The sequence below is a fragment of the Sorex araneus genome, chromosome 1, assembly GCF_027595985.1.
Source record: "Sorex araneus isolate mSorAra2 chromosome 1, mSorAra2.pri, whole genome shotgun sequence".
NCBI classification, from domain to species: Eukaryota; Metazoa; Chordata; class Mammalia; order Eulipotyphla; family Soricidae; genus Sorex; species Sorex araneus.
The window spans coordinates 125,803,342-125,822,950 of record NC_073302.1 but is presented as its reverse complement, the minus strand read 5'-3'; the positions used below and the strand labels follow the sequence as shown (position 1 = coordinate 125,822,950).

General features: G+C 38.1%; 1 protein-coding gene across 2 annotated transcripts in view; it reads left to right on the top strand.

Annotated features, from left to right (window-relative positions):
- RICTOR (RPTOR independent companion of MTOR complex 2) overlaps nt 1–18,716 on the top strand; it is a 127,534-nt gene extending 108,818 nt beyond the window's left edge. For both annotated transcript variants that reach the window (XM_055132094.1, XM_055132093.1), the window contains 6 exons: nt 896–980; nt 1,912–2,145; nt 10,274–10,429; nt 10,683–10,806; nt 14,250–14,388; nt 14,497–18,716. In XM_055132094.1, coding sequence (XP_054988069.1) covers nt 896–980; nt 1,912–2,145; nt 10,274–10,429; nt 10,683–10,806; nt 14,250–14,388; nt 14,497–14,571 — 813 coding nt within the window. In that variant the 3' untranslated portion in view covers nt 14,572–18,716. The remainder of the gene's footprint in view (nt 1–895; nt 981–1,911; nt 2,146–10,273; nt 10,430–10,682; nt 10,807–14,249; nt 14,389–14,496) is intronic.
- Nucleotides 18,717–19,609: the final 893 nt, after the last annotated feature.

Genomic DNA, 19,609 nt, shown 5'->3' with positions numbered 1-19,609 from the left:
AAAAACAGAATAAAATATTTTTTGGAACCAGAGAAAATTCAGATGCTTACCTTGCTACTTACGTCCTATACTGTATATGGTTGCCCAAACACTGCCTGGAATGATCTCTGGATTCAGAGCCAAGAGTAAGGCCCAACTAAAACTGTAGTTCCAGCCCCTCCCAACCTTCTCCCCATCCCCCCACCCTTGCCCCCTACACACAACATACGCTGACAACATAGATGGGATTTTAAAATAACATGTTTATTCTGAAGTCTAAACACAATTTAGATAAATGCTAAAGTATTTTGATATCCATTTAAGTCACAAAGAACAGAAATTGAAGGTGTTGTTTCTTTCTAAAGCTATAGTAATTTAACTTCCAGTAAACTTTTCATTGTAGATTCATGTGCTACTAAACATTGTGTCATTCTGCTTTTGTTTTGTTTTTTTTTTTCCAATATGGTATGATCATTGGGCATATGGTATGATCATTTGGGCCCTTCAGTATTTGTGGCTAGCAGTTCTGGACCTCTAAATGGGTCCCACTGTGATAAATGCTCTAACACTAGGATATTTCTTATGCAGGAGACAATGTTGCTATGTCCCTTCTTTCATATCTTAATAATGTCATTAGTTCCCATTTATAAGGTCACTTCTATGTCACTCATGAAATGAAAGTATGTGTGATGCACAGAGTGTAAAATATAAAATGGAAAAATAAGAGGCCAGCCAGTTGTCACTGCTGTTGGCCGGACAAGTGGTTAACAGGGGTCGTTGGGATGAGTGGTCATTCTGTTTGTTAAACATTATCATATGATGCTTTCATTTAAATTGCATTTCTTTTCATTTTGCTAATATTTATAAGGTGGGCTTCTTTCTACAGAAAGACTTACCATGATTCATATCACTTTAGGTAAAGGATATTCCCTATTTTCAGACAAAAAACATACCTCCACATGATGACCGAGGCACAAAAGTGTTTGCCCATGATGCAGGAGGTAATGTATGATTTTTATTCTAATAAGAACACACTTATATTTTTTAAAAAGTTCTGAGTAGGGGCTGGAGCGATAGCACAGCGGGTAGAGCATTTTGCACGTGGCCGACCCGGGTTCGATTCCCAGCATCCCATATGGTCCCCCGAGCACCGCCGGGCATAGTGCCTGAGCGCAGAGCCAGGAGTAATCCCTGAGCATCGCTGGATGTGATTCAAAAAGCAAAAAAAAAAAAAAAAAAAAGTTCTGAGTAAACTACACAAAAATCCAGTTATATTTAATTTGGGTTAGCTTAAAAATTATACCAAAATAACTAAGTTAATTTAAACAAGGCACAGTGTTTTAAATCACAACAGTTTCTAATGGTGTTAAACAAACACACTGAAAAAAAATAGCTTTGGGGAGAGAAGTAGAAAAAAACTGAAATGATGTACTTGATCATTGTATACTTTTGTTTTATTAGCTAATATTTTAATAAATATATGCATATCAGCCACATGCAGCATCATGATATTGATTGATTGGTTTGGTTTGGGGGCACAGCCAGCTGTGCTTGGGGCTTACTCCTGGCTGGTTCCATATAAGACAAACCTTACTTACTAAACTGTCTTTTTGACACCTTGATTTTTTTTTTTTTTGCAAGTACTTTAAACTTAGAACTACTACTCTGCAAATATTGAATTTGATAGAAATAATGTCTTAATTATATAATCTTGAATTTCTGATTTGTTGAAAGTGCATTTTATGCAATGTAAACATCTGGTTTTCATACTGTAAAAATAATTGTCCATTTTTTCGTCCCTGGTTAAGATTAGATTTTGAGTCATAAAAGAGATCATTTTCTCAGCATTTGAAATTTCACATTATTTAAAGTTTCTTAAGAAAGGGGTATTGATCTTTCTCAGATTTATCTTTTATATTTACTTATATACAGGTCTTCCTTCTGGAACTGGAGGTCTTGTAAAAAACTCTTTTCACTTGCTACGACAGCAGATGAGTCTTACGGAAATAATGAATTCAATCCATTCAGATGCTTCTTTATTTTTAGAAAGTACAGAAGACACTGGACTACAGGAGCATACAGATGATAATTGCCTTTATTGTGTTTGTATTGAAATTCTGGGTTTCCAGCCCAGTAATCAACTAAGTGCAATATGTAGCCATTCAGGTGAGTGATTAAATCAAGTCCTTCTTGATAGATCGATTTGAATTTAGATCTGTTCTAGTTGAAAGTCATCTCTCAGCGCTCTTTATCCATGTCACAACCTTAGCCTTAATTCAGCTACTCTGTATCTCTCTCTTGGAATCTTAGTGTTTTAGTCTTCAGTTTGACCTCTATTAGTTTTACTTTTGATTGATCTGTTTACAGACTCTTTTTCTGCCTGTCACTCAAGATTGCTTGTCATCTGTCTATTGTTTTTTTTTTTCTATTCTTCTGTCTTGTAATTTATATACCATTATACTGGCTTAAATTCTTTAGAACAAACTACTTTTCTGTGAATTTAGGCATCAAAAATGTATTTTGCTTGCTATTCCCTCTTGCCCCTTTATTTTACATACATGCAAGCCCACACACAGACATAAATCATCTTATTTGGCAGTTCTAACCTCATCCAGGAATAATTTATTTGTGAAGCTTTCTCTGACTCTGGGTTAGATGTTTACACTCTTTCCTCTCTACTCTTCTTCCCCTTCACGCGTTGATCTCTTATAATGATTGCTACTTGATTATCCACTCAGTAATGTCCTTCAGGTTATAGTCTCTCTTTCACTTTGATATTTAAAATAGTTAGTTGCATATTGCTTTATACTGCTTTACATAGTATACATATGTATACATATACTCAGTATGTATTTTGTGATTAAGTAAATATAAATATAATTCAGCTTTTGTATATGATTTAACATGTGATGTGTATTAGCAATTTGAGATTCATATAAATGTGCCTCAAGTGGAACCATCGATACCTTTTTAACCACTCAAAAAAAAATTACCAAAGTTCTCTGGACTACTTTTCCAAGTTTCTCCTTAGTATTCCTCTTTTTTTGGGGGGGGGTCACACCCAGCGATGCACAGGGGTTACTCCTGGCTCACTGAGGAATTACTCCCTGGCGGTGCTCAGGGAACCATATGGGATGCTGGGAATTGAACTTGGGTTGGCCGCGTGCAGGGCAAACACCCTACCCACTGTGCTATCGCTTCAACCCCACTCCTTAGTATTCTTATTCAATACTTCCCAGTTGTTGGGTTAGGAAGTGTGCTTATGGGTCGTAGCACACTGATAATACATAAATCATAAATAGGACTTGGGTCTGTTGGGGTATTAATCCCTTCAGTGGTCCCATACTCAGTAAGCCCTAGTTTTGGCAAACCACTGGAGTAGACTTTTTCCAATCTTGTCCAGGGTCGCAGTTATCTTTTTGTGGGGAAGGAAGTGTAGGGTGCTGTGTAACATGTGCGTTCAGTGGCCAAGAGCTGCCTCCTGTCCTCCCCAGGCATCCCCAGCAGAGAGACAGAGAGATGGGGGACCACAGAATGATTGTGAAAATGGCCAGTTTAATGCAGAGCTGTTCGCATACTTACAGAACATTGGAGGGATTGAGGTGTAGGACCTGATTGTGATTGATCATTTACAGAGATAAAACATTTGGCAGAGGCAGTTCTCTTGAGATTAACTCAAGGAGACACACTGTCTCTCAGGGACATGTACATTGCTTTTGTCTTTCCTTCTAGTTGTATATATTAGACAATTACATTTACTTCTTCTCAATACTTGCAGTTGTTTGGATAAACACAGTAAGAGAGAAAGATTCAAAACTTAGTTCTCTGGGCTCTGAGAGCAAGCAAAATTTTTACCCTAATTCCCAAACTAAGTCTCAGGCCATTTCTGCTTATCCTCCCCTTGGGGGTCCTATCTCTTAGATCATAACAGCCTGCATCAAAACCATACATTTATGCTTTCTAGACTGTCCCATTTCAATGCCGGAGTAGCGTTGCCATTTGCCCCGGGTCTATCCCTTTCCCACAGCGTAACCTCCCTTTTGGGGTGTTAGGAACTACAGCAACTAATGCCTGAGTCAAGTTCATGATCAATGCCCAGGAGTAGATACGTTTCAGAGTCATTCAGCTCCCAAATATTAGGAGCATAGCAATAATGGTCTTTCTGTGTTTAACCAAAGAACATTGCTCTATAGTAAAAATAGAAAAAGGCTGTAGGGGAAATAGAAAAGCAGGTTCAAATACACAGCACTTCAAATACAACGTACTACAAATACAAAGTCCAGAATTACCAGAAAGTTTAGTCTTACAGGTAATCAAGACTGACCTGGGAAACTGTGACAATGAGAAGTAAAACACAAAGGAAAGATTAAAGATAAACTCACTAAATTAGGGATGCTAGCAAGAGCACAGTAAGCTTCTCTGGGAGAACGAAAAGGGGCAATTCACATGAAGCATAAAATACTTAAGGTTAATATCCAACAGGGAGCCATACCTGGTGATGCTCAGGAGTTATTCCTGGCTCTGTACTCAGGAATTACTCTTGGTGGTATTTAGGGAATCATATGGGATGCTGGAGATTGAACCTAGATGGCTGATGCAAAGCAACTGTCCTATCCACTGTATTATCTCTTCAAGTCCAGCTATGTTAAATTTATTTTCATTTCCTGTAAGTGAAAAGCTTTGAAAGTATTACTTCTTTACCAAGTGCTTCACACAGTAAAGAAGGTGCTATATTGATAATTAGGCTATATAGTTCATGAAATTTTAGTTCCTGCAAATTCTGCTTCTCTTCTCATTCAGCAAGTATTTATCTATGGAGTTTTGTTAAACTGGTTTCTATTTACTTGAAGTGCTATAGTGAGGAGCATCAGATGGAAAATAACTCTTAATTGGGATTATTATAAGCCTACAACCAGTACCTATCTCAGAGATGTGAAGGTAGAGAAGCTGATTGTTAGAAGTTATCTATCAGGGCTTTACACTAGATGCTCGGAAAATAGTTGTGGAGGGGCAGGGAACTAAGAGCCAATTCTTGCATGCTTATAGTTTTATTTAGCCTAGTGAAGAATGAAACTGATTGATTCATAACTTTATTATACGTGATTCATGTGTAATAAATTGAATATACAGAAACAGTCTGCATTTGTAGCAAGCACTGTCAGGGTAGGTATATGGTATTAGTTAAGGACTAAAATAACCAAGCAAGCAATTGAAAGAGAAGACATGTGAAAAGTTACTGTTGGTCTGTTGTACAAGGAATGAGTAGAAGTTATATAGAAAGTTCTAAGATAAAACAGCATCAACAGAGAACCTCTGTTGGTAGTGAGTGTGAAATGGATTGTAGAGGCAACTTGTGAGACTATGAATCAGAAAGGAGGGGAAAGAAGACACAAGATTGGCCTTGAAAGATAGTAGAATCTGGAGTCAGAATTTCCCTAATGACTCTGTTAACCAGGGATATGTTACCTTGGTTTGGAAAAAAACAGTGGGTCATGTACTTTCCTTCCACACGGTCCAGATTCAGTTCTCAGCACTGGTATGATTCCCAGAACCCCACCAGGAGTGATCCCTGAGCACAGAGCCAGGAGTAAGCCCTGAGCACCTCTGGGTGTGTCTCAGAACAAAAATGTGGGGCAAAATGTTGTGTATAAATTTCTAAGATACTATATTTTCAGAAGCAGGTAACTTGTCCTTTGGAAATTTAATTTGCAGGAGGTCTATCTTAAGTTTCCTTTATGGGGAAAGAGTAATTCTTTCTATTGATATACTTACAGTCTAATAAATTTCAACTTAAGGTTGAAATCATTGAGATCTTCTTAAAGGAAAAATGACAGGGTTTTTTAGCTTTATGATAGTACCTTTTTTAAAGGGGAGTTTATATTCAATTTTGAACAGTAGTAAAACAGCTATTTTCTATGTAGCTCAGTTAGAGTGGGGGAGAGAGACAGAGAGCATTAGTGCATTTTGGCTGCTCAGAGTGTAGTATCAGCAGACCAGCTCCCACAGTTTCGCTTGAAAGTTTGTTAGAAGAGTCGCTCCACCCTGTAACCAGACTCAGAGTTTGTACTTTTGAAAGATTTCTGGCTTGCTTGTTGGCACAGTTCAAGAAATGCTGCTACAGGCCACATGAAAAGTTTTGTATATAAAGGCGTATTTGTATATATGAATAGTTGCTGTATTCTTACCCACATGTTATCTGATGTTTCATTTAACATCTAAATTATTTTATTCCTATAGTATCACATGTTTCATTAAAAAAACTAAACCCAAAACCCTGTGCCTGAAAGCATTCTGTTACCATTATACATTATACTTAAGATGTTTCATAGCCCCAAATGGAACAAACTATTTTGAATCTTTGCTTATCTAGAGGAATGATTTTTTATTTTCAAGTGAGAGTTAATGACACCTTTAGCAATAGCTTGAAGTTCTAACAGATTGAAAAGATTAGAGGGACTGAAGAGTTAGCACTGCAGGTATGGTGCTTGTCCTGTATACGACCCAGGATCAGTCAGCCCCAGCATTGCCTGTGAGCCTCTGAGCCCCACCGGGAGGAATCCCAGAGGACAGCCATGTTTGGCCAGAGCCCCTCATCCCCCACACTAAAAATGGAAGTCAGAAGCTTTCACTCCTTAAGCATGAAGCTGAAACTACTTTGTAATCTTCGAAAAAATAATTGTGTGAATATAAAGTAGCTGAAACTATCTGAAACATGGATACATAACATGAAGTATAACTTTCTCACTGTCACTTGTGCTGCTGGAATGATTTGTCATACTCTGGTGACTTACCAACTGACTCTTAAAATTAACATATATTTTTGTTTGTCTTTGTTTTGGGGCTACACCTAGCTGTCGTGAGGAGTTACTCTTGACTCTGTACTCAGGAACTACTCCTGGTGGGCCCAGGGGACCATATGAGGTGCCAGGAATCAAAACCTGCCTGTTGTAATAGCCCTCTGGCCTCTTACCATAGAAATTTATTATAGTTCTTTTTTTTTTTTTAGCATTACTGATTTTTTATGTAAATCTTTACTTCTTTTTGTTAATAGTTCTGTTTTTTAAATCAATGTATACTTTTAGTAAAATTCTCTTTTCCTTTTTTTGTATTTTGGGGCCACACCTGGCTGTGATGAGGGCTTACTCTTGATCTGCACTCAGGGATCACTCCTGACCCCTGAGCGTAAGGGAACAAAGGGCGCTGGGGATTAAACCCAGGTTCGCAATGCACGAGGCAAGCTCCCTACTCCACTGTACTGCTTTTCCGGCCCCATTTTACTTTTAAGTGCTAGACAAATACAGATCACTCTCGTGGCAGTGCTTGGGGCCATATTTACCAGCAGATTTACCATGTGCAAAGCAAGTGTTACATTATCTCTCTAGCCCCTAAGATGTGAGCGGTGTTGTTATATATATATATATATATATATATATATATTTTATTTTCATAAAAGTAGTTCACAGTAGTTTATTATAGATAATATTCAAACACCAATCCCACCACCGAGCATCTTCCCACCACAATAAGAGGGAAGTGTGTGAAGGTTGTTATATTTTATTCTGGACCCATTTAAGTCCGAATATAAGAGAATACAAGCAAGTATGTTAAAACCAAACAAATGTGTGCTGCTTTTGATAAGCAAGTGAGATAGAATGTAAGAGGTCCAGGAAATTCTTCGGCCCTCTCTTTCAGGAGCTTTAGTTTATAGTCTCTGGATCTTGGCCGTTGATGAGATTATGTGTGTGGGGGGGAGGGGTGCAGTTTGTGGGTATGACTGCCAAGCTACTGGAAAACTGGGGACCTGGGAGAGGAGGCCCAGTTGCCATCTGAACAGGCTTGGAGATCTCAGTCATGGGTTCCCACATACCTGGGTTTTTCTGCCAGTCCCCTCTTGAGTGAGACTCATCCCCTCTTGGGTGAGGCTTATCTCCTCTTGAGTGAGGCTCATCTGGGCATGTGGAGAGTGGCCTTGAGCTTGGCGGCGGTTGGGTTCTGGAAGTTTTTGGTTGCCAGGGTTCTGCTTGGGGCAGGGAGAGAAACTCAACCCACCTACCTCTGAGGTGCCCCGTGAAGACAGTCTGGCGCGGGGTCAGGACATTCTGCCTCGGGCTGGTTTTCATTGGTGTTATTATTTTAAAGGATTACCAAAAATCATTTTTATTTTCATTTTTTCTCATCGGTTCAAGAAATTTAATTTTGAAAAGGTTGATTCATGTTAGCAATACTTAAGTATTTGGTTGACTTCAAAATCCCCTTTAGGAATACATTAGCTGTGCAAGGGTAGTCTAGAAAGTTTAAAGGCATGAACTGATAAGCTAGGGAAGTGTAATTTTTATGTTGATAATTATTTTTTTGGGGGGGGAAGGTATTTATTATTTCTTGTAATGGATCCCCATGAGGTGCAATTACAGACTTAGAAACTTTGTGATTGTGTTTCAGTCATACAATGCTCAGCACCCATCCCTCCACCAATGCCCGTTCTCCACCACCAGTGATCCCAGTGCACCTCCCCCTACCCCCGCCTCATCCCCCCCACCCTGCCTCATTTCTGTGGCGGGGCATACCCTGTTGCTCTCTCAGTTTGGGTGTTGTGGTTTGCAATAGAGGTATTCAGTGGTTACCATGTTCGGTCTAGAGTCTGTTTTCAGAATGCATATCCCATCCCAAGCGGGCCCTCCAAACACCCTTTACTTGGTGGTCCCTTCGCTATCTGAACTGCCTTTTCCCCCAGCACGTGAGGCAAGCTTCCAAGCCGTGGAGCAATCCCCCTGGTTCTTATCTCTATTTTTGGGTGTTAGTCTCCCTTTCTATTACTTTATATTCCACAGATGACTTCAGTCTTGCTACGTCTGTGCCTCTCTGACTCATTTCCAGTTAACATGATACTTTCCCGTGTTGATCCACTTATATGCAATTTTCATGACTTCATCTTTTCTAACAGCTGCATAATATTCCATTGTGTAGAAGTACCAAATTTCTTTAACCAGTCATTTGTTTTCAGGTCCTCGGGTATTTTCCAGATTCCGGCTATTGTAAACAGTGCTGCAATGAACATAGACGTGCAGATGTCATTTCGACTATACTTTTTTGCCTTTCCGGGATATGCACCCAGGAGTAGTATTGCTGGGTCAAATGGGAGTTCAGTTTTCTAATTTTTCGAGAAGTGTCCATACTGTTTTCCAAAAGGGCTGAACTAGTGGGCATTCCCACCAGCAATGTAGGAGAGTCCCATTCTCCCCACTTCCACGCCATATGTTGATAATCATTAAATTAGAACAATAAGTTGGAAAATAAGTGTAGTATAATCTTGTATACCCAGAAAGCAAGAGATAGATATTTAAAAAGCAGAAGATCTGAATCTTATATAGTTCACTATCACTGTATCACTGTCATCCCGTTGATTATCAATTTGCTTGAGCAGGCACCAGTAACGTCTCCATTGGTCCTAACCCTGAGATTTAGTAGCCTCTCTTTACTTGCTCTTCCCAGTGGTGCCACATTGGAGGCTTTTTCAGGGTGAGGGGAATGAGACCCATCATTGTTACTGTATTTGGCATATCGAATACACCATGAAGAGCTTACCAGGCTCTGCCATGCGGGCAGGATGTTCTTGGTACCTTCCCAGGTTCTCTGAGAGGGAGAACTAGGCTATAAGAGGTCCCACAAACATTTTTTACTATCTTCCTAATGTGAGCGCTGTTAGGTTTGTGGTAGAGGCCAGGGAGCTAGCTCAAAGAGCTGTAGAGCACATGCTTTGCCGGTGGGAGTCTAGCTGAGTTTGATCCTCAGCCCTGCATGGCTTTACATCACCACCAGGAGGGGCCCTCCTTCCAAAAACAGTTTGGGTGAAAGGAAGCTGGGAGAGGGCTTAGAAAAGGGTGCCTTCACTTTTTATACTGTTCTACATCTCAAAGTTGGAGGCTCTTTTTGCCTCTGCTTTAAGATCACCCCCAGCAGTGTTCAGGGGACCTTGTGCAGTGCCAGGGGTTGAATCTGAGTCAGCCTCATGCAAATCCCTTAGCTCCCATATTATATCTCCCTCTTCTATTAGAATTTTCTAAATTGTTGTATAGACATGTTACTTTTAGTTTGGGAAAATAAAATTGTGTATAAAATGTCTTGAGAATTTAACGTATTTTACTAAACCATACAAATAGGTTGAAATCATAATTGCATGCTAATTTGTTGATCACTGGAGAGAAATGACAAGGAAGCATCTCCACTATCCTATAAATGCCAGGACTGAAAATAGGCCATTCTGGTAATTTAATGAAATAATTAATGTCTTCTTCAGACCTTCAAGACATTCCATATTCTGATTGGTGTGAGCAGCCTATCCATAATCCTCTGGAAGTGGTTCCCTCTAAGTTTTCAGGGATTTCTGGATGCAGTGATGGAGTGTCTCAAGAAGGCTCAGCCAGTAGCACGAAAAGCACAGAATTGCTGTTAGGTAAGTTTCCAGATTGAAGTCTAAATTGTTAAAATAAGTCCAGATTATTACTGAAACTAGTTTTGTTGCTGTTGATGTACAGTTAACTACTTTACTCTCTGCTTTTTTGTAAAGAATTTTGTAATGACCTCCTGAAATGGTAGGTCATGCACAACTTATCTCAGTTTTAGATCTTTAGGTAGAGTTTAAGAACAGATCCTATGTGTTACAGCCTTTTTTAATTGTTACACAGATATTTTAATCTTCTTTTCAGGTGTTAAAACAATTCCTGATGATACACCGATGTGTCGTATACTCCTTCGCAAAGAAGTTCTAAGATTAGTTGTTAACTTGAGTAGTTCAGTTTCAACTAAATGTCACGAAACTGGGCTTTTAACGTAAGTAAACTTAAGAGTATATGTAGTATTCTGCTTTTTGTGGTGAAAAAGGTGTTTGAAATAATTCAGACATTAGATGAAGTAACTCATCTGTAGTTGTCAAAGACACGGCATGTCTAGGTGCAAAATTTTAAGTAATTTTTCAACCAAAGTAGAGTGATAACAGATTAAATACAGAAGCAGACCTGTGATTCCAGCTATCTTCTATCAAGGTAGATTTTAAAGAGATTGGCAGAACCATAAGAGTGGTACTGAAAAAAACAACACTTGTCCTACTTTTTTAATTTTGGGGAATACTTTTCAATAAAATACATATATTGATATTAACAAGTGGTGGATTAAAAAACAACTAATCACTGGGGCTGGAGCAGTAGTACAAAGGGTAAGGTGTTTGTCTTCTAGGCAGTGGACCTGGGTTCGATTCCCAGCGTCTCCTATGGTCCCCCAAGCACTGCCAGAAATGCAGAGCCAGAAGTAATCCCTGAGCATCACTGGGTGTGGTGCAGAAACAAAAATTAGATAAAAATAATCCATTACTTGTTAAAATGAAGTAAATTAGTTTTCTATAGAAAGATTTTCTTGGAGAAATACAGGGGGAGAGAAAGAGAGATGATTATTCAGAAGCGAATATGGGCTTCTCCAGAGGGAAAAAGACTTAGAATACATACACATCTCAGGAGAAATCAGAGCCAAATCTCCAAGGTGGAAGAATTCACTATAAAGAAAAAGAAAGGATACATCTCTGACAGATAAGGGGCAGTCGCTAGGGTGGGGAAAGCATTATTAATTTGATTTGTAATTTAATTCTTTGAAAGTTTAATTTTTCTTTTCTTTTTGGGTCATACCCGGCGATGCACAGGGGTCACTCCTGGCTCTGCACTCAGGAATGACCCCTGGCGGTGCTTAGGGGACCATATGGGATGCTGAAAATGAACCCGGTTTGGCTGCGTGCAAGGCAAACGCCCTACCCACTGTGCTATCACTCCAGCCCCAAAAGTTTAATTTTTAATATCACTTACTGATGGCTACTACTGCTGCCCCCCATATGATTTTTGAGAGAATCTTTTTTAAAAGATTTTTAGTTTTTAAATTTAATTAGTGAAATTACCAAGTTTTTCATGATTTGGTGTCAGGCATACAGTGTTCCAACACTGATCCCTTCACCAATGTCCGCTTCCCTCCCCCAGGGCCCTGCCCTGCTCCCATTTGCCTCCTACCCAGCAGTCGAGAGAATCTTAATACCATAAAGCAACTGATGTTTTCTTGATTCAGTTTTTTCCCTGTTTATTTTTTCTTTCTCAATGAGGATTGGAGCGATAGCTTTGCACACCATCAACCTGGGTTTGATTCCTCCGTCCCTCTCAGAGAGCCCAGCAAGCTACTGAGAGTATCCCGCCCGCACGGCAGAGCCTGGCAAGCTCCCCGTGGCATATTCGACATGCCAAAAACAGTAACAACAAGTCTCACAATGGAGACAGTACTGGTGCCCATTTGAGCAAATCGATGAACAATGGGAAGACAGTGCTACAAACAGTGCTACTCACTCTCTTAATGGAAGCGGAGGGTTCCTGCCCCCCCCCGCCCCTTCCAAATTACACCATCATGATAAAACAAGTTTCAAATTGAACCTTCACTCTTTTATTTGCACAAGTAGTGATCTCAAAAGCAGTGATCTCAAAAGAAATGCACTTCAGTGTAAAAAATCACAAGGGCGGCGCACTCGGGAGGGGGATACGCAATGATGCATCATGTCATTCTGTTGTCCATGGGCACTCGGGGCAGTTCTCTCCCGCACGGGCCACTGGAGTTCGGTGCTCTCGAGCCGCTGTGTATGGACCGGATCAGGACCGCTCCTCCTTGTGCCCTGCTTCTGTGTGTGCTGCTGTGCTCTCTACTGTCTCTGTAGTCTCTCCTCTGGTCTCTTCCGACCTCTCTCTGTCTCTGCTTCTGTGTCATCTTCTGTCTGTGTTGTCTCCTTCGCTTCTGTGCCTTCCCGTGTGTCTTCTCTTGTATTGTCTTCTGTCTCTTCTGTCTTCTTCCTCTGTCTCTCCTCCTGTCTCCCATCAGTGCACCCACATTAGTTAACATAGCAAATTATATAGGGTGGTGACACAAAGGTGGGTTAAAATTAACAAATCAACAAAGAAGGGTAAGACCACACCTCCAGGAGATTAACAAAATCTCGTCTAAGGATTTTGATGAGATTACTGGGAGATCCTCTCAAGGGTGGGGTCCAAACAAGGGTGTGTCAGAGTGTGTCCCTTTCCTCCTTCCTCAGCTAGTAATCTGCTTAAATAGTTATAGTAAATTTACTTGTAATATTTCTAGCAATGTCATTCTGTATGAGCACAGTAAGAGATATATCAGACTTAAAGTTTGGTTCTTCCTGAGGACATTTACTATGTATTCCAGACCACAGTCCTCAGGCCAGGTTAGTCTTCCTAACCCCAGCAAGGTCCTAGTCTCGTCATTACTTTTGGATCATGACAGCATTTGTCTATGACCATGCTTTCAACTTATAGTTGAGTTTTGTGGCGCTTTGGCCTGTCCCATTTTGATGCCAGGGTAGCTCACAGCTTGCCCTGGGTCCATTCCATCCCTTGTAGGGACCCTGCTTTTGGGGTGCTAGGAACTAAGGGCAACTGAGTGGAGAAAGAAGATGCCCGGGAGTAAATATTGGAGTCAGTCAACTTCCAAGTTACAAAGCATATTATTAACTGTCTTCCTGTGTCCATACAGAAAAGCCACTGCTTTAAGGTAAACTAAGTTCCCTGCAGCAAGGCTAAAAGGACAAACCTTGTGTTATCCTACACTTCAGGATATCTTGTGGGATTAAATTGGGCCCTTAACATAGCCATATCAGGGTTCCACTATTAGGGTTCCACTGCAGACCTTGCAAGAGTTCCAAGAACAGTCTTTAACCCACATGTGTATTTCTCCATGTTATCCCAGAGCGAATTTTAAGATCCTGTTAAAAGCCATTTGTTAAAGGTTAAAAAGGTATAGATGGTTAGAGTGATAGTATGCGGGTAAGACCCCAAAAACAACAAAACAAATATAGACAGCCCAAATCCTGAGTATTTTAGTAACTTCAGCCCACAATTTTAAAAATAAATATTTAATTTTTTAAAATGTTTTAATTTTGAAGATATTCAAATCATTCCTAGTCTAATCAATTTTGCAATTTATGCTAATGGAAAAAATCTAGATTTTTCAAGAAAAATTGGGTTTTGGTCATAGTAAGGGGTAATTCCAAGTTTAAAATACATAGTTTGTGAGAGGTAGAAATACTTTAATATTTTGTATTCTTATGCTGTCATCCTAAATATATTTGTTTATCTGGGGAGGGGGCAGGGGAACTACTTAAAATGTGATACCTTTGAGAAAAATAGCTAAGTTATTACATTTTTAGTATACTAACAGAGTCTTTTCTTTCATCATAGAATTAAGGAGAAGTATCCTCAAACATTTGATGACATATGTCTTTACTCTGAGGTTTCCCACTTGCTGTCACACTGCACATTTAGACTTCCATGTCGAAGGTTCATACAAGAATTATTTCAGGATGTACAGTTTTTACAAGTAAGTAGGGTTTATAGTTCTGAAATCTTTTAAAAGGTTTCTGTTTTAGCTAGGGGAGAAAAGTTGTTTATACCTGAAACTCATGAATAATGACCACTTATTTTCTAGATGCATGAAGAAGCAGAGGCTGTGTTGGCAACACTACCAAAGCAACCTGTCATTGATACATCTGCTGAATCCTGACCACATATTTATGACGTCTATAGATACATGCGATATGTATTAATCTTTGTGGATTTCATAAGAGCTTCAGAGAAAGCGCTGACAGACTGGACAGCAAAAAGAGGAGTAGCTTCTGTACACTGTTCCAGCAATTACTGGTACATGGACAGCTGGAACTGCAGAATTTCCTAACCAAAATAACTTCCTGTCACATTCATTGAGCCCTTGGGGGGTTTCAGTGTTCATTGCCACAGTTTGAAGAGTACTAATTACCATCATATGCAGGAGCCAAGTGCTGATTACCTGAACAGGTGTTCTGTTTTTCCATTTTAAGATCATAGTAATAGTGAGACAGTAACAGGATATGCAGAAGTACCTTTCACACAGTTGTTTCTGAAAGCATTTTAGGGTGATAGAAAGATGCCTTGTTTGTTAAGTAATGATGGAAACCAGGAGTCGGTGTCTCTGAGGTGCCTCCTGTACCACAGTGAGGTGTGCTGTACCTGCTGGTCTTGAGAGGGAACTTAAGCCCTTCTGCATTCTCCTTAATGTTTGAAACACTACTTCAGAGGTTTGTAGCCTCAAAGCGAAAGAAGAGCCTCAACAACCCAGGACTTATAAATTATTTTTATGTTACTAGACTTGCATAAAGTTTATTTGTTTTCCATCTCTTCAGTTTTGTTGCAATGTGTTATCATAGACTATTTGAACTGATTAAGGTTTTTCACTACAGTTGCTGATTAAAATCAGAAAATCCTTTATAAGTCAAAAGTATTTTTTATTTATAGAGTACATATATTTTTAGTAGACTTGTTTTCATCAACTTCCCATATCAGCATTGTAAAAAGAAACTTGAGGGATGTAGCTTGGCATAGCATACTTCCCTTGCATTTGTGAGGCTTTTGGTTTGATCCCTGGCACCCCCAAAGCAAAATGGAACAAAAATTAAACACATAAACTCAAGTAAGAACTGTATAGACCTACGCAAAAGAAAGCATTAAGTAATGCTTTGACTCTCCTGATGAAAAGATAAGTCTGCCTACAATACTTACATTCCATGGGAAAGAAGAGCCATATTTCCTTTAAAAAAAACATTAGTGTAACTTGTTTTTTCAACTAAAAATTGTAGTGAAAAGCCTAAAGTACCAAATTTTAAAGCAGCAGTAATTTAATTTTTGTATCATTGTTCTTGTTTTGCACAGACTATATGCCTTGGTAGGTAAATTTATGAGTACAGTAATTGCCTTTACTACATTTGTGAAGTAAAATTGATATGGGCAAGGTTTTGTTCAGTTTGTGTGTCTAAGGATATTTGGAAATCTTTGTGGGAATAAAACATATATGCAAATTTGTACAAAAAATAGCATGGCCATCATCGCTAGAATGCTTGTAAATGAAAGATTATCTTTTTTGAGGTCTATATATCGATAGAGAAATTCCAGCTGGACTGATTAGGACCCTTTTTTTAATTCATTTATGCATACCATTTTTATAATTACATACCCGCTTTGACACAGTGATAGTGCATTGATTGATATTTTCCCATGCTCAGATTCTTTTAATAATGGGCTAGTTCTTTGCGATCTCTGTAAAGAACCCTGTGAACTAGAAAACAAAACTCAGAGATACTTGTTTTTGTTTTGTTTTTGTTTTTGTTTTTAATTTACTGGCACTGAAAGTTCTAGTTGGGATGAAGCATTTCATCTCACTCCATAACACCTCTTTAACTGCACTTCAGTGAATTGTTCTTGTGTGCACTGTGTAGCAATTTATAACAAAGCAGACAAGGGCTATAAGCTTCTGCTTATGTTACAAAGTAGTTCTTCAGATTTTCCCTCATAAAATCCAATGGAATATAAAACATACTTTTTTAACTTTTAATTTATTACTGAATGCATTTATTTAAATGTCAACAGTACTTCTAGGAACATTGCCTGTCACCTTGATCTTTGGTTTTGGATGATTGAACTGCCTTCCAGAGAACCAAATGTCAGAGATACTAGACCAAATAGTGGTTAAAAACTCCAAAGGAGGTTGTTAGTAATCATATCCATAATGGGGTTAACATATTTTAGACATTTGTTTTAAACACTACCTCAGTTAACATAGAATATAACATCTGTGGTTTAATCTCTCAAAAGGTAACTTTTTTGGGGGGGGTAGGGGTGGTACCCACAGCCATCCCATCCCTGGACCCCACCTCATTTATTCATTCTGAAGTGAACTGATTTTTTCAGTTATTATTACTTAAAAAGACGTATGTGTGTATGTCATAATATTTGCCTGTAGCACTTACTTTGGGGGGACAGAGCTTTGTGGTTATCAGTAAACTAAGAAAAAATGTCAAAACTAAGTTTGTACTGCTATTTGGTTTATTCATGTCTCACTGACAGGTTTAATACTTTTTCTTTAAGTACTTGTTTCTATAAAAAAAGACTTTTATGATGAAAAATGCTCATAGGCAGTGCCAAGTGATTAACTTATGTGTTTAAGAACATTAAATTATAGCGGAAAAAGCTAGGAATGGTGTCATGGTAGTAGAAATAATTGAGAAAATAATTTATAAATAGTAGCAGACTATAGAATACCAAAATGTCAATACTGTGTAGTTTTTTTTTTCCACGATTTAAAAATTAACCTTAGACCATTTAAATTTATACTATTGATAGTTATTGAATAATTTGGAGGAATTTGGGCAGTTGTGCTGGTTGTAAACTGTGAATTTCTAATTGTAAAGTGAATTGTCATTTCTAATGGAAAATTTTTTTAAGAACACATTTCAGCTTCACATACTAAGTAAATACTGATAAATTAGGAAGTTAGGAATTTAGTAATAATTAAATATCTCAAATTTCTTATATTTCAGTTTTCTGTTTATGCTTATATAGATTTGGGGTGAGGGGGTGTGTAATCCCTCACCCCAGTTAAACTCTCTAATTAGAAATCCTCACCCTAATTAAAAATTTTCTAACGAAGATTGATAGCATAAGGACATTCTGTAAGACAGTGACTTTAAACTCTATAGAGAAATATAAACTATAGAGAATATGTTAGAAATTTCTCTAACATAATGCATATAAGCCCTTTTGAATTGGTAATTTGAGTAGTTTCTAGCTCTTTTATTCAGAGCTTGAGATAATTAAAGTTGAGTTTGTCAGCGCATGTTACAATGGCATAGTGTCCAACAGATATCAGTGCTTATTTAGATTCGTCTACTGCTACTTATACCTAAAAAATGTTTTCATTCCATTCAGAGGATGCCTTTTATGTCTACATTAAAGCACAGATCATTAAGCAATAAAACTAGTAAAAACTCATCCAAACATAATTATTTTTGCATGGTAAGAATGAGGTGCCAATTTTGTGTGAGATAACATTTATAACTACCTGGGGAAATATCTTTTGGAAGTAAGGTTTCCCCACACACACCCATTTGTCATTTACTTCCAGTTTTGTCTCATTCATAATCCCTTATAGCATGGATTCAAAGAAAAGCTAGAATTGATTAAAATAGTTCAATGAGAACAACTGCTGGCATAAAAGAACATTTCAGATTTTCTGAACTAGAGGTTAGGAAAGTCTCTTAGCTCTGTATTCAGGAAATACATTATTTTCAGCTTCCTTTCAGGAGTATCACTACAGTAAGAGTTTTCGTTAGATTAACAGCGATGCATGTCAAAAAATACTGAAATCTGTGAGGATCTTTCTAAAGGCACTCTTTGTTTTAGTTCCAGGTTCCCAGGGTATTTTTCCATTCAGATTAAGTTTTAAATGATTCATGTAAACTGTGTCCCCCTCCCCCCTTGGAGTATTTTCGTAATTTAGGTGGATAGCTATGCCACAACATGCATAATTGCACATTTTTTGTTTGAATTTCTTTATAAAATGTTTAATTTGAAAAATATAATTTATGCCAAAAAGTATACCTTGTACTTTTGCCACTAAATAGGTTGATTTAGCACAAAATGCAAAGTCTTGGGGGGAGGGGGACAAAAAAATTTCATAGATAATAGTTGAAAATATTCCATTTATGGCCTGTCAAAAACCCTAAAGCTGCATTGTAAAAGATGTTGTAAATTAGTTTTGAAAGTGGTAAGGGACTGTGAAAAAAATGACTTAATTCTCCCCTAACCACATGATTTTTTTTTTTTTTTTTTTTTTTTTTTTTTAGTAATACGCTGCTACATATTTGGAGGTTCTGGTGTTTGTAGGTCACTGAACAGACATTGAAATATGATTTATATTGTATAACTGTAACATAGAAAGAAAAATATTTATATATTTTCCGTAAGAATATTTCATTGAGTTGTGTATAATTTAAATAAGGTTTATTGCAAATGGTTTTGCTCACCTTGATTTTTTTTTTTTGTGGTTTTCTTGGTTTTGTATAATGTGTACAGTTTATGTCAAGGGCATTAAAAAGCCTCCTGAAACATAATCTTATCAAAGGGATACGTTGTTAATAAAATATACTTAAAATTCTTAAAGCTTGTGTTGTGGTATTTGAAACAGTCTTGATTTGAGTAGTATACCACTGAAGCTGATAGCATGACTTTCAGGAAAAACGACTTTTAGGTTCCACCCATGGGCAACAGCCTTACACATCAGTGAGTTCCGAATGTTTTTAAATTACTATTTATACTTTCTTAAATATTCTTCATAATCAAATGTGGTTTCATAGTTTTTATTTTTGAATCTCAAGTCACTATAAAGTGGAAAATGAATGTCTTTATAATAACTAAAAATAGATATCATCTTTAGTTTCTATCTTTAGTTCTTAATATTTTGAGGAGTCACTAGGTAATAAGATGGCTTAAGATGGCTTTTCTGTAGAAGACACTCACTTTGAAAGGGCTGGAGCAATAGCACAGCGGGTAGGATGTTTGCCTTGCATGCGGCTGACGTGGTTTTGATTCCCAGCATCCCATATGATCTCCTGAGCACCCCCAGGAGTAATTCCTGAGTGCATGAGCCAGGAGTAACCCCTGTGCATCACCGGGTGTGACGCAAAAAAAAAAAAAAAAAAAAAAAAGACACTCACTTTCTCAAGCAGAAACTG